Raw genomic sequence first — 15671 nt, forward strand, 5'->3', positions numbered from 1 at the left:
GTGTCTATCAAGTAGATTATTAAGATCATTATTAAATTCCGTTCTTAAAGTAGTTTAAGATCCCTGAATATAGAAGGCTTTACGTTTGCAGATTCCCTGTATGTAGCTTTGGTCAGTGTATTTTCAGCGTTAGTCAACACTGAATCTTAGGAATACAACTCTGGGTTACTTTGAGTATCGTTGCTATCTTGATCTAGTTTAGTTGTCATTTCTTTTTCCGCTTTGAACGAACGATGTCGCCGCGAAGGGATAAGCGAGACTTAAGCTATTGGCTCAAGCAAGCGGCCACTTTGCCCGATTGCGTGCCGCCGGAGCAGCAGGAAGAGGAGCGGAAGAAGCTGCATCATCCCGCCTCAATCCTATGGTCGCCGCAAATGCAGAAAAAGAACGAAAACAGTTTTCGCGAATACCTGGGCTTTGCGGCCAGGTGTTACCGTATCGAGGAGGAGCAGGCCCTGTTCATCCTGCGACGTCAGGGCTTCGATATACCCTTGGCCCGTCGACGTCTGGAGCGGATTGAGACCGCTCGTGGATGTCGCTATCATCGCTGGAAGGCCCAGGATCTCATTCGACTTTCGAAGGCCTTCGAAAAATACGGCACCAACTTCGAGAAGATCCATAAGCAGTTGCCCCACCTCCCGAAGGCCGAGGTCCGTCTGTATTTTTACTACATGTACCCGGAGGTTTAGGATCCCGGTTAAAGTCAGATGGATACTTTAGCTTGATTTCAACAACTTAGAATGCCTCGAATGTTATTTGTTGTTAAAGAACTGGCATAAACATTTATATTAAACGAGTAATAAGTAAGATCGCCTGAATCCAAAATATTGTAATCCTCCATTGATAAATCGAATTTGTCCTCTGAGAATTCACAAGTATACCTCAAGCATGGTTATTATAATATGAACTACATTTAAACCAATAAACCCCTGCATGAACATCTTAAAAACTTGTTAATTTAGTTTAAGAATTGTTGTAATTGAAAAGTCGAAGCATTGGATGAACTTGTCTTTATTTTGATACACCATACATTTGCAGTATTCACTTAGGCTTACGACGACGAAATACCAAGCGTGTTTATCACTAAGTAAATATAACTATTTTAATACATATGCATATAAGTTGGTATCGACTTCTGAGCTTAAGGTCCTAACATGTACAGGAATAGCTTAGAAATGCCTAATAATACGACTATATGGACTATATACAAATTAAAATCAAAAAGTAAACAAAAATCTTTGAAAATCCTTGGAAAATGGAAGATATATAAATAAACTTTGAAACAAATGCTCTGAAAATGTGAAAGATATCGACTAAGTAAATGCATATTAAATTCTTTCAGTCTAGTTTTTGGTTTTACAAAAAGCGAAGATAACTTGTCAAAACAAATAAAACTTTTAACATGAACTTGATTAAAAATCTTAGTTTTGTGAAGAAAATGAAGATGTCTTCAAAAAAAAAACCTACAAAACCATAAGAAGTATTGTAAAGAAAACAGCTTGCTTAAATGCTGCTATCTTTCAGTCTAGATCACCTATATTTGATTAGTCTAGCTTTAGGTGTACAGTCAACACTCGTCTTTAGTAGATCCTTAAGACTAAATGTTCTATGCTCGATCGCATCGTTGTCGGAAGATGCTGCTAGGTGTGAGTTCCTCGTCTGAATAATACAATGTGGCTATGCTGCATCTAACTAAACTAGGACTATGCTAGACTAAGGGCTGGAGACTTGCGTACATTTCCTTTGGACTACGACTAAAACAAACTGCTCTGCTTGGCTAGGCTGCAGCGGTGCAGGGTCATGGTGCCTCCGGGCTGGAGGGCGAGGGCGTGGATCCCTGGCGGGGGCGTGGTCACCGGACCCCATGACAGCCGCTTTCAGTTGGGCCTCAGTGGGAGCATTCCATAATGTTGCTGCTGCTGTTGCATCATCATCTGTTGCTGCTGTTGCTGTTGCTGTTGCTGCTGTTGCTGTTGCTGCTGCTGCTGGGTGGCCACCGCCGTTGGTCCTTGGGAGGTTGTATAGGTCACGGCACAGGCTGCCGGCTGGGACACCACCACGGGAGCACTCACCTTTCGCTCCGACTGAGTGCGAATGGGCTGGGGATGAGCTGCATTGGGCTGCGGAGGCGGGGCATACATCAGCATGGGCGGCGGCGGAGGCGATGGCTCCACGCTGGGATGACGAGCTGGTGGCGTTACAGCTGAGCCATGATACGAGCCATAGGAGCTGTCATCGGACTGGGCCGACTGTCCGCGATTCCTGGGTCCCGTCACGCCATACAGTTGCTGTGGATCCCGCCGATCGTACTTATGATTACCGTCCATGGGCGTGGGATTCGTGCGAGTGCCATAGACCGGCTGGAAGCCCTGGGGTTGCTGCTGGGGATCGACCATCATCTGAGGAGGAGGCTGCAACTGTTGCTGCTGCACACCCATGTTGGCCTGTTGCTGTTGCTGCTGCAGTTGCTGCTGCTGTTGCTGGAGGGGTTGCTGTTGTCCTCGCATGGATCCTCGCATTCCATAGATACTCTCGCTGCGCTGCTGCATCTGATTCTGGACATTCTGGTTCTGCAAGTGGGCGGATTGCGGAGCAGGAGCCACCTGTTGCTGTTGCTGCTGCTGTTGTTGCTGTTGCTGTTGCTGCTGCTGTTGTTGCTGCTGGGTGCGCATGGGATAAAGGCTCTGGGCGGGCACCAGAGGACCTGGTCGTGGGACAATGTCCCTGTTAATGGCCGTGTTGCTCTTGGCATACACCGATTGCGAGCGATTCAGGTTGCTCCTGGTCAGAGTGGGTGAGCGGCAGTAGAGGGAGCGGGTTCCACCGTACAGTGGCTCCTGCTGCTGCTCGTACTTCGAAGAGAGCGGCGGAGCGGTGTACAGGTTCTGGCAGTAGTTGCCCTGCCCAGCATTGGCTACCACTCCGGCCATTTGACCCATATTGGCCGCCTGGTGCTGACCATTTGCCGATGCCTGACCTCCGGGATTGCCATTGCCATTCGACTGGCCGCGGGGATAGGTGCCCTGCGATTGCTGGTACTTGCCCGGCTTCTCCATGTCCATGTCGTAGTTCAGCTCATCCTCCGAGTGTATGGAGCTGGAGTCGTTGTCGATGCTGCCCTTGGTGTGGCGCATGTTGCGGCGCGAGTTGAAGATGTACTCGTACACCAGGCCGGAGGCCATGCCGCCCACCAGGGGTCCGAACCAGTACACCCAGTGGCTGTCCCATTTGTTCAGCACAAACGAGGGACCCAGGGAGCGGGCCGGATTCAGGTAGGGCATCTGCAAGGAGGAGCAAGGGGATTGGGTTAGTTGGAAAGCCTGGGAAAAGTATTTCAGGGGCTGCATAAGTCAGCAGTGCAGGAATATAGCTCTAAAGGGTGCTCTTCACATTTTCTATCAAAGGATACTTGTGGAAAAAGTTGGAAAACAATGCAAGGGGCATTTTATATCACATGCTAGTTGACGACAAATTGTTTAAACAGTTTCAAAAATGTGTGCTTTATGTTTGTAATATTATTTTTCCCTAGATTTTAAAATTAAATCTATTAGAATCAACCCATTTTAAAGCAAACCAATTATAATATTATTTAAAACTTAAGTATTCTTTTAATACACAACATCTACTCATCATCTACTTCTGATCTACACATCATCTACTCATCTTTTAAACATTATCTACATATAACCTTAAACAGTTTTAGGAGTCTGTCTTTAATGTTTGTAATACTATTTTTCACATAAATAATGATTCTATTATCAATGAGATCAATTAGATCCATTCCATTTTAAAGAAAACCATGAATAGTATCATTTGAAACTAAAGAATTCGCTAGATACGCAACATCTACCCATATAACATTTTACACATTATCTACTCATCTAAATGATTTGAATTAGAACCAGTTGTTTGACTTTATTAAAGGCTATTCATGTGGACACTATTTCATAAAAAGCTTAAGAAATTCCCCTAAGCTCTTAATGACCCTTTGATCTGCAAATCGCTTCGGCGTAACTCAATCCACCGTCGATATAAACTTGACTTTAATCGGTTGCCCCTCAAGAGCTTAGCCAAGTCATCGCGTCTCCTTTGAATCCCCGCCACAAACTGTCCGTTATGCCAACAATGCAGCTGAGAAGTCCTGGGAGTCCCTGTGCTAAATTAATTATCTCCTTCAACCCCGCGCCGACCTTCCAGCATCCAGCATCCCACGATTAAAGAAGTCTCTACTTGAACCGAACCCAGTTTATCTCGTCCGTTGTCATGCTGCGATTTTGCACCATCAAAATGACAGAGTCTTAAAGTCGGCAGGTGCGTTCTTTCAGTTGTTTGTTTTCGGTTCGGTTTCATTTTCGTTTTTGGCGGGTTCTGGTTTTCAGATTTCTGATTTCTGCCCGGCATTCCTGGGCCTTCACATGGGATGGGATGGTATGAGATTCAACTCAAGGGAAGTCAACTCACCGACACAAAGCAGCAGGCGCTGTAGGCACATCCAATCGAGGCGGCCGAGTTGCCCATGAACTTCTTCATGGGATCCGTGGATACGAAATAGCACAGAACCACCAGAAAGGTGAGGATGAATTCCACGCCGAACCGTTCCCAGGCAGCCAGAGCAGCGCTCTGTGAGATGGCGGCCTGCAGATTCCCCTGGTATCCCGGCACAGTTACTCTGTAAGATAAAATAAACAAGGAAATCAGTATATTTTATGGCGACAATAAATAGGGATTATAACTGGAACATCGAATTAGGACCGATTTCTCAATGTGATGTTATGATTTCTGTCAATGGAAGTTAAAGATATGTTCGTATTCTCTATGATATGTGATGATAGGACATAGCCTCTAGTTTAGACTATTCAGCTATACAAAACCTAAAACAATGATGAGAAATTGAATTTATCCAACAGAAGAATTCAATTGAATGACAAAATTTACCAGGACATTGAGAAATCGGCCCTTGAAGTTCAGAAAAAATGTATAGAACATCTTCTTATACAGTTTACAATACCAGGTTTTTAGTATTATATGAGTAAATATTATTCATCTACGATAAAAACTACATATTTTTGATATCCAATTGATTTGAGTGCAGAGTTCATTAATCTGCCAGTCAATAACCATTTATTTTATTTACTTTTTACTATCCTGACAGTTTCGAAATCAACCCCCTACCGAATTCAACCCCATTAATCCGCTGACACACGAACAGCCTGAACATCATTTGGACTGTGAAAGTTTCAATTACCGAGTTGCCAAATGAGTTTGAATCCCTGCGATTTATGGGTAAACTCAACTGCCGGATAATTTGTTTCCTGATGCGACTGTAAAGTTCTTCGGTAGACTCATATATTACGATGTGCAGGAATTTGATTGTTGTCACAGGCAAGGTAAATATTTTCCTAGCCATACCGCAATCCCTTACCTGGGGCACTAAACCACACCTATCCACCTATCGGCCCACTTTGAAAATCCGGAAATAAATGCTTTTGGAATGCACTTAAAAGTACTTTAGCAAACAGAACGCCTGGCAATGGGAAATTGCTCCAAGATCCGGTTGCAATGGGGATTTGGGGATTGAGGTGAGAAGTGGGTGATATATACTTCGTCATCATTGAGGGCGGCTTAGTGGGAATTCCTCTTAATTCCTCCTGATCCCCGACTATTTGCAAAAAAGTCCTCCGCAGTGTTGATTAAACTTTGATGGCTTCGGAAAAAACATTTTCCCTTGGGGCGGGCGTACTTAAAAGTGGTCCTTGTTTGCTCATAAATCTATAAAGTGCTAATTTCGGAGGGCACGAGTGACCAGAAACCACTCATCCACATGGATAAACAAACACTCAGTTGGCGAGGAAGCAACTAAGTAGCCGGAAATGGCAGAATGTTGGGCTGCTTCGGAGCCTTTCAGCAGCCCTTCATCCTGTGCAAATTGTTTGCGAAATAAAAAATGGCAAAAAAAAATGGAAAAGTTTGCCGCAACTGCAACTTTGAACTGCGAACAGGAATCGTTATCCTTATCCGTATACTTATTCCCCAGTGGAGGCGACTCCTAGCCCATTTTCTCGCACTGGTGGCCACCGCGTTTCCGGGTGAAAGGCGAACTGCGGATTGCGGATTGCGAACTGCGGATTGCCATGTGCCATTTGCCATTTGGAACCCTCATCCTCGGTTTGGTTTGCTTTTTGGTCTTGTCTGGCTTGCGGTTGACTTTCTAGCTCCCTGGGATGCTGGCGATGGAAGTGGATCTGAATTCCCGATGCATCCCCAAATTAAATTATGCCACGAAATCACTAAACGCATTTCTTGCATCGCACTTGATTTATATCTAAATAAGCATTCAAGTTGTTAAGATATTCCCCAGATATAGAAAGTTCTTAATAAATAAGAGTTATTGTTTGTAAAAATATCTTCAAATTCGAAGATGAATTCTATATCATTTTTCAAAGATCGCTGAAAGGTTTATTTTAATGGATTCATGCAATGTTTCTAGACTTTTATAATAAGGGAAAAATAATGTTTTTGAAGATCTATATAGCTCTCTAAAAATAACAGTTACATATACAATTTATAGTTACTTTAGTTTCTTGTTTTAAATATCCAAACTATTAAAAATTCTACAAGTTTTTATTCTACTACTTGTATTCTTCTTTTAATAGATTTTATTCCTATAACATCCATTTATTTCTTATATTTAATATATTACTTTAATTGTAATAAGATGTTATTGTTCATAGTTATAGGTATAGTATATATTTAACATTTTTAACATAACCTTATTTCTATGGAAACAATACGGATTGACCCCAATTCGAAATGTATAAAGAGTTCATCAAATACAAATGTTCACTTTAGTGTGCCACTTTTATAAACTCTTTTTTTGCCCCCATTGCCCAGGTGTTGTTTGAACACCAGCGACAAAACTGTATAACTGGACCACCTGTGCAGGATTGGAATAAAAACGAGGATGGGAATGAGGATGCAGGGACCAAGTGAAGGCGACCGGAAACACTGGCAGGATGCTATTTCCAAGCCAAGTGCGATAAGCAAGGCTAGCGCTCCGGCAAATAATAAAAGGGGAACGGAACGGATTCAGTAATTGAATTGCCCATGTGACACGAATTGATTACGATTTCGATTTCTAAAAACCATCCCTCTGCTGCAGCAGGAAGTGCATTTCCATTCTAGATTCAAATCTAGAGGCACACAAGGAGAATAAATGATATTATAGGATATATTTTAAAGTACCTAAAAGGAACAGGTTATAGTTCTTAGCAAAAACAGACAAATCCTAGGAATAAAATTCTTTTATAAGAAGTGTTGCTTCTATCCAAAAGATAGAGTTATAATGTATTTATTAATCCTATCACATATTATGTATCGTATTATATGTGATACGATAAGTATATACATTATATCTCTTTCTTTTGGATTTATAAGGAACATTGAAGCTGTGATTTCTGATTAGTAGACTTCGGATAATACATGATATCTTTTTTTTAAGATCCGATTTTCAGGTATACTTGATTGGTTACAGCTGTTATTAATTAAATCATATCATAATATCATAATAATATCATAATCATATAATTTGTTTTAGTTTTATAAAAACCAGTCAGGGGAATCGGAAAAATAGATTTGTAAGAACTGAGAAATGACTTCTATAAATCAGTAATATATTGTGCAAATTAGTGCCTTTTCTTTCAGTGCCAGCCTTGATCTCTCTTTATGCTGTCCAGTCTGTATCGTTTCAGTTGGCTGTTTAAAATTTAAATTCGTTCGCCTCAAAATCCTGTTTTCTGTTTTCAGTTTTCTTCGTGTATCCTCGGCAACAGTAATTTCTGTTTTGGGCAGCAGGTGTGCCCTGTCCACTTTTTCCAGCTGCTCCTCGAATGACCAACCAGATCGCAGAAGCGGCTTCTCCGGCGACACGTGTTTGATTTCAAGTTTCCCTTCCGCACCACGCATCCTGCGCAGGCGCAGCCCTTGGACAAAAAAAAAAACAAAACAACCAAAACCCATCCGAGTCCAAGGGAAATGTTAATTATGTTTTTCTGCTTTCTGGGTTTCTTTGCTTTTCAGTCTTTGGCGGCCTCTACCTGATTTTTATCTCTCGACATTTTCAAAGGCTACTCGCATTTTTGGAACGTGCTCGGCGTGCGTTCTTCGAACCAAAAAAAAAAAGGAATATTAAGAACGGGAAGAAATCATTGAAATGCGAGGAGCAGCTAAAGACTATTCAAATATTTTTGAGCCGGATATTGATACTCAAGTCGGTTCTCCTGCCCCGCGATATACCCCCTACCCTTTTGAGTACCGCAATGTTTTTTCAAGCGTACTCCGCTTTATGAAAGATAATGAAGTTCACTTTAGACTGGGTTTTATCTGCTATCGGTGGTATTTTCTGCTACTTGGCCACATGTGGCATATGCGTCGCAATTAGGGTAAGTGCCAAGTGACATGTGACAACGGAAAAGCCAGGAGGAGCAGCTGAAGTGGCAGGTCCTTGGGGAGTGGGTGAATTGCCCATACCAAATTAGAAGATTTATAAGAATGTTTTTTATCACATTTTACCTAAAAATCTCTAGGAACAGGCATTTGAAAAATATTTAGGGGGGTTTCCGAATTCCTATCTATAATATATTTATATTAGAAAACATTTACTTTATATTTTTATAATTTTGCTTACCAACTATATGGTCTATTCTAAAAATCTCTAGGTACAAGTTGTTTAAATAATATCTTAAGGAGAATTTCCAAGTTCCTTGTTTCCTAACTTTTCCCTGACCCCTCTTTATAGTTTCTAATTATATAATTAAGAATGTTATGTTTTTAGGAAAAATTCCTATTCATTTTATTTGATATCCTTAAGCTTAAGAAAATCACGGTCCAAATTAAGTTTAACGCCCATCATAAAATCACAACGATTTCTCCGAAATCTCCAAGCCCAAGCTATAACCCATATAAGCCAAATCTAAACCAATTAATCAGCACACAGGCAGCTGTAGAGAATGAGTCCAATTCTCCTTTTTTTTAGTCTCTTCTCTTAGGGAAACATATGTTTCGACTAAAAGACAACGTGAACTCGTTGGACCCTAAGAAATCCATATCAGGGGAGTACGAAAAACAAAAAAAACCCCGAACCTGATCGCAGTGGCAGCAGCTGAAACATGTTTCTTCGTCCCCTTTTTCTCCAGCTCCCGATTCTCCCGCACGGATCTCGAACTCTGTAGAAAGTAAAGATGCCAACGCACTTAAAAAGAGGCTTCTCCGAGGGTCGAAACAGATGTCGAGCAGACACAATTGCTGCGAAAGGGAGTTCAATGCTCAACAAAAAACTGGAGCGACATTTGGAAAAATGGTGCGCAGGCGCAGATACTCGTATTTCCCATTCCAATTCCAGGGTCCTGCGTTTTCTGGCTACAAAAGGAAAACCCCTGACAGATAGATCCTTGGGCCTCCTGGGTTCTTTATCTAGGCATCACAAAGAGATTTCGGAAATCACTGCGTAAACATCGTGGTATAGGGGCAGATGTTTCTTCAACAGATAGAATCCTAGCTACCTGCCTGCTTTTTTTTCCCCTTTTTCCAGCCTGCAGGTGACTGTGTGTGTGTGTGTTTGTGTATCTGTGTAAAGGACTAGGTTACCTGCACATTCCTTTCATAGAATTTCCCATTTCTACGCATTTCACGCTTCCTGCCGAGAGTCCTTGTTGTACAGTCATCGCCCAAAAGTGCGTTTCATCTGTCTCTATCTGACTTAGTCTGTTGTCCTGTTGTCCTGTTATCCTGCTATTCCCTCCCTTTCTAACATCCTTTTCCGCCTTGATTTACGAGCAGACACTTTGAACAGCCTGTTGGATTTAATTTGAGTCTCTTCAGCTTGCTTTTTGGGCAAATCCACACGCAGCATGCAGAATGTCCTTCGCATAATGCAGTAATTGCTGTGGTCAGGCGTACCGAAAATATATATAGATTTAAATTCACTGCTGCTGAAGATTTAAAATTAATTCCTGTCTCCTCAACGAAATCATTTTCATGTGCATAATAAATAACATCGTCTATCAATGGTTATCCTCAATCAGTTGGTTAAATCATTTATGAAAGGCTTTTGACAGGAAAATCTGTTCAAAGTGTTTTTATTTATTATCTGTAGTTGCTTGAAAATGTTATTTTATTTTATTTTATTTAAGTTTAAAGATGCTTCAATGCTTTTAAATGAAAATGAAATATTTATCAGAAAATTAAAGTCTTCTTTTTTCCTTGCAAAAAAAACCAAGCTTAAGTAATTGCACACAGAAAATTGTGACATTTTCATCTGAGTTTAAAATGTTCTAAAAAATAGAACGAAGTTGAAGTTGAAAAGATTTTTATTTTGCTCAAATCAAGTTGAATTGGCGGTATTTATGTATCATGTTATGGTATTTATAAACTTATGGTATATATGTTATTAATACTTATCAAAAAGTTGATAAATAAACTCTATTTAACTTTTCTCTTCTTACCATTTCGTTTAAGGCTTTTGAGAACGATTGTTCTCAATTCAAGAACAATGTACTTGAATAATTCTCTCTGTGTAGGTTTTATTTTTAAATTAAAATAAAACATTTACCATTAAATGGAAGTATCATAAATGGAACTAGGCTTTAAGAACTTTATTTTATTTAATATTTCGAAATTTATTAATAACTTACCCGTAAAGAAGAGCGGCTCCAGCGATTCCTCCGCCACATTGGGCGGTTATATACATGGCTGCCCTGATGGGAGATATAGATCTGACCACACAGAGGGCCAGGGTTACGGCGGGATTGATGTGGGCGCCTTTAAGTAGAAAATACAACAAATAGCTTTAGATACTTGAGGCCATCTATAGGGACCCCCCATTAGGTTAGTCCGTTAAATATCACTTTGACACTTCTTAGGAAGCCATTCCTTATGGGCACCACAGATAACATCATAACTTAATGCTCAACCAATTGGCTGTGAAAAAACAGGGGGAAATTGCGAACCACAAAATGGGGGAGTTTCAGGCAAATCAACAACACATGTTTCAAGTCTCTTCCAAGGATGAGGTGTCTTCCCCCCTAAATTTACTTGGGCGCTACTCTTTTTTCCTTATTTTTTTGTTGGGAAGACGTTTAATTGCCTTGAATGTCAACGCAAATGAACAAATACATAAATACCAGAGTAAAAGCAAGGGAAAAAAGGGGAAATAAGTGGGGAAGTTGGGGACCCAGGGCGATAAGATTCCAAGGAGGAGGAGTACATAGTAGGTGGAGCCGCACTGAGTGCATTGCCTTTTCGAAAATATATGGCAAACAAAGAGTGGGGTTCGTGTTCTGGGTTCTGGTTAGGTTGCTCCCTTCCAAACGGCACTTTCCCACGCAATTCCAAGTTAAAAAAAAAAACCAGCACTTGTCGCCCTGTTTTGTTGATGTTTCTGTTTCTGTATCTGTATCTGTACCCCGTGTTTATTGTATCTCCTTTGACTTACCCGAGATGTGGAGGAAGCACTGCGTCAGCGTGGCCATCGCCAATCCGGAGGCCAGAGCCGTGGCCAAAAGCACGGAGGACACACTGGCCCCCACTCCAACGCCCGCGGCGGCACCGCAGACGATGAACACGTACATGAACGAGGCCAGACACTCGCTGATGATGGATCTGCAATGGAGGAGGTGGATGAGTATGGGTTAGGATGGTTCCGCAACCGGGTTCGGTTTGCATGTGGCTCCTCTGGCGGCATGTGGAGTGCGTACAGTGGATATGGGTTAAGAGGGGCTTGGGAAAGTTTTAAAATATACTTATTTTTCTTTAAGACCTATATTTTTGTAGTATATCTTAGTTTCCTTCATAATTTAGTTAGGATAAAGAAATGTTCAAGTGGTTCTCATATACTTCTGTATGTCACTTCAAATAATCCTCACTGAATGAGATACATTTGTTTAAAACCTCTGTGAAACCTCTTAAAAAGAAGCAAATATATTTTCATTCCCAAACCCAAACATTCTCTTAACATTATACAATAATTTAGGGAACTGATTTTTAATGTAGCAAACAAAAAACACTGGCTTAAATTTAATTTTCTCATGCTAGATACCTTAGTTTAATCTGTAGATATTAAGCTATCCTATACTCAAAACTATGAATCCATGAACAGCAATTTTCACTGAAATAAGACTAGTCAAAATATTTAGAAACAATTAAGGAAAAATAAATTGATTACAACAAAAATCCATAGAACCACAAAACATTATAAAACAACTTAGAATTCGATTTGTATTAAATTAAGAAAACATATTTATAGAACCACTTAAAAGATAATAACATTTAAATTTGGAAACCAGAAGAAAATTCTTTAGATTGGCGCCATTTTAAATCAAAATAAAATCTGTGATGGTTCTAAAAAAATATTTTTTAAATAAAAACAAGTCATTATAAGTGATATTCACTGTACTGCTCAAATCAAGTTGCACACAAAGCTCTTTCTTGTTGCCCTTAAGCATTGCAGTGACAATTAAGCGAGGGGGGAGTGCCTATAAGGAGGGGTCTGAAACCCAGGGGGGGGGGGGGTGAGTTGGGGGTACAGAAGCGGTCTGATGAGCAGCTGCAATGCCGCTGAATCCACTGGATTCCCGCTGGACGTGACGCCACTCGGATTCGCATTAAACTCAAAAAGCGGCGACCGCTGCACGATAACGAAAAATCAAACAAACCGAGGGGCACGATGGATTTCCATAAATTCATAAATTCATAAATTCAGCCATTTGATTTAGCTGTCGTGCTTCTGCGCTGCCCTCTTTAATTGGAACTATGTATATGTGTATACCCATCTGCTCCACAAAATCCCCTCTTTTTTTAATGGTCAATGGGGGGAGCGGGGAATTAAAGACAAAGTGTCGCGCAATTTAGTTGGAATTTTTTGCGCTCGACATGCCTTGAAAGCATTGCTCCTGGCTAAGATTTAATTACTCCATCAGCTCGTGATGAAATGTTAATTATTTGCTAGTTCCTTGAGCGCAAAGGAGCCCACAAAGTGCTCGAAACTTTTCCCGTATTTAGTTTGGCGATTATCTTGATGATGTCGTCTGGAGAACACTTGGATTTCAATTACTTAGACTTCACACAAAGCCAGATGTCAGCCAACAATTGCCATCTAAAGTTGAGCAAATTGAAAGCAAGTGCAGATAATGGCTGCGAAAACAAAAGGTTCGAAGTGGATTTACACACGGAAAAAGGCGTTTTCTAAAATCGTTAATCAGTAGAAGAGCAAAGAAAAGTCAACAAAAAGTTCCGATTGAAATGTCTCGAGATTATAACAACGACTTTGAATCACAGGTTATACATTATCATTACTTTATGTGTATTCACGTGGAAAAAAATGAGTTCTAGGAGGTCTATATAATGTGTATAACCCTATTATTAAAAGATTTTTTTCTAAATTCAGTAAAACATAAGTGTTTGTTTTTGGAGGTACACAGAGAGAATTATTCAAGTACATTGTTCTTGAATTGAGAACATTCGTTCTTAAAAACCGTGTAAGTATATTTTGGTATCAATGTTCTCAATATTAGAACAAAATGAGAAGAGAAAAGTTAAAATGAGTTTATTTATCAACTTTTTGATAAGTATACACTACTGACTGGACTAATGGTTTATTTGTTGAGATATACAATGTAAACACCGCCAATTCTACTTGATTCGAGCAAAATGAAAACATGTCAAAAATTTCCTTTAAGAACATTTTCAACTTAGATGAGGACGTCAGAATTATATACTAACTTATAAAACTTATAACTTATATAAACCATTTAAATTCTAACCATCCCTTCAGTTTAGAAATTCTATCCCAAATATTAAGCTCTTTCCTAAGAAAATCTCGATAAGTTAAATATTTCGGGATTACAAATATCATTTTGAAATCAGGAATTTTGGGACTTGATCAGTTAATATCAAATTGAATTTGATTTTCGATTTTGGTACCCAGTTCTTGGTTTTTTTCCAAGTGCGTGGATATTGCCTGCTGGACTCACCTCCAAAACTCCAGGGTGCGAATCTCGGCCTGCATGCTGCGCTTGGGAGCCTGCAGGGTGCTGGATAGCCGATTGTTGACCCCGTGGCCTCCGCCATGTGAGTCCTTCCTCATCGCCTCGAGGCGCTCGAAAAGAGTCACAATATGATAGTCTATATTGTGCTCCAGGGGCACGGTGTGCAAACTTTCGTCGGCCATCTCGTATGTCTACTATATAGATACGATTTGTTTATAAATCTTCTAATTAAGTCGATGGAGTGAGCTGAACACGCGACAAGAAACAGAGAATTTAGCTCTGTTAGGCACACATTTCGCACACTGCAAATTGCACTCAATTTATGTCAATTGACGAGTTTTTGAACTTTCAACCGACCGATCCGTAGTGATTCGACTTCGACTTCGACTTGGATCCGAAAACACGTCCGTATTCAAGCGCGAGTGGTGAACGAATGAGTGAATAACCGAGGCGAGTCAGGTTGGCGAGTCCACAGTGCCACATTCACAGCCCTCAGGAACAAGTTGGAGTTGCAACTCACCACCACCACCCTGCGGCGGCAGCGGCTGAGGCTCAGCTGCCCACTCCACCGACGCAGTGGTGGATAAGCAACCCTGCACTGAAAAAATAATATAGGGTATTTTAATATTTCATAGATCGAAAGGATGTTATCCAAGAAAATGTTTAAGAATGAGTTAATTATATTTTCAATAACTACTAAAGATTTAAAAAAAATTTAAATTAAATGTAAAATATTATTAATTAATATGAAATAAAAAATATCCAAGGAGTTGACTATACTTATAATGGTAATTTAAAATGTTTTTAAAAATAAAATTGAATTTAAAAATATTTTTTGTATGTGATACCTTCCTATAAGTACCTTGTATTCAGGGTTAAATCGTTTAAATTCCATATAAAAGTCCCTTAGCTGGTTAGAAACTAATGAGATATTTCGAAATTTCCTTTCATCAGCAGAATATCAGAAACAAAGAATCATCCTCGTCTGAAGAATTCGCCAATGCTTTTTGTAATACCTGAATTTAAATAATATCATAATAATAATAATATAATAATATCAAAATCAATGAATCAAAACCAATCATTAAAGAAAGTCTTATAAAATAACATAAACATTTATATATTCCAGCCCTATAGAGTCACAATATTTTTGCAGTGCATGGGAACGGCATGGAAATGGAACAGAAGGTCCTGTCAACCTGTTGTTGCTAAAACCTCCATACATGTCTGTCGTGGTTTGTCCATATCCACCACTTATTCAGCAATATTATCAAAATCATAAGCTTGTAAGTTAATTCCGCAACACTGATCGATACTACAGATTCCAGATTCCCGAAGATGATGATGGTCATAATTACGATGATGATGATGGGGAACTCAGGCAGCTGGTCCTGGGACCAGCTTTCATTGAAAGTATTTCCCTTTTTCGACACATTAATGAAATGTAAAATAATCTGGCTCAATGGGCAAAAACTGTGATTAGATGGAATGGGTAGGCCATTTTTGTGGTTACCCCAAAGTATAAACATTAACCTGATGTCGGTCCCATGGCCAGCACACTTGAGTACACTGAGAGAAATTGAAAATACTTAAGTGTATTTTATAATGTGATGATGGGATCATGATACTAAA

The 15671-nt window shown here is 40.1% G+C and overlaps 2 protein-coding genes across 3 annotated transcripts; one reads left to right on the forward strand and one right to left on the reverse strand.

Moving 5' to 3' along the window:
• Positions 1-215: 215 nt before the first annotated feature.
• LOC119547620 lies at positions 216-1006 on the forward strand. Its single transcript, XM_037854547.1, has one exon. The coding sequence runs from the start codon at positions 234-236 to the stop codon at positions 687-689; it is 456 nt and encodes a 151-aa protein (XP_037710475.1). The 5' UTR covers positions 216-233; the 3' UTR covers positions 690-1006.
• Positions 1007-1299: 293 nt separating this feature from the next.
• Positions 1300-14455, reverse strand: LOC119547619 (neurogenic protein big brain). 2 transcript variants are annotated; one of them, XM_037854545.1, is made up of 5 exons: positions 14025-14455; positions 11489-11655; positions 10689-10815; positions 4462-4669; positions 1300-3281 (listed from the first exon to the last, which is right to left on the reverse strand). In XM_037854545.1, exons 1-5 carry the CDS (start codon positions 14219-14221, stop codon positions 1878-1880), a joined length of 2103 nt encoding a protein of 700 aa, XP_037710473.1. In that variant the 5' UTR covers positions 14222-14455; the 3' UTR covers positions 1300-1877. The 2 variants fall into 2 exon arrangements, with proteins under 2 accessions (XP_037710473.1, XP_037710474.1); XM_037854546.1 differs by lacking the exons at positions 10689-10815; positions 11489-11655.
• Positions 14456-15671: the final 1216 nt, after the last annotated feature.

The sequence above is a fragment of the Drosophila subpulchrella genome, chromosome 2L (genome assembly GCF_014743375.2).
Source record: "Drosophila subpulchrella strain 33 F10 #4 breed RU33 chromosome 2L, RU_Dsub_v1.1 Primary Assembly, whole genome shotgun sequence".
Classification (NCBI taxonomy): domain Eukaryota; kingdom Metazoa; phylum Arthropoda; class Insecta; order Diptera; family Drosophilidae; genus Drosophila; species Drosophila subpulchrella.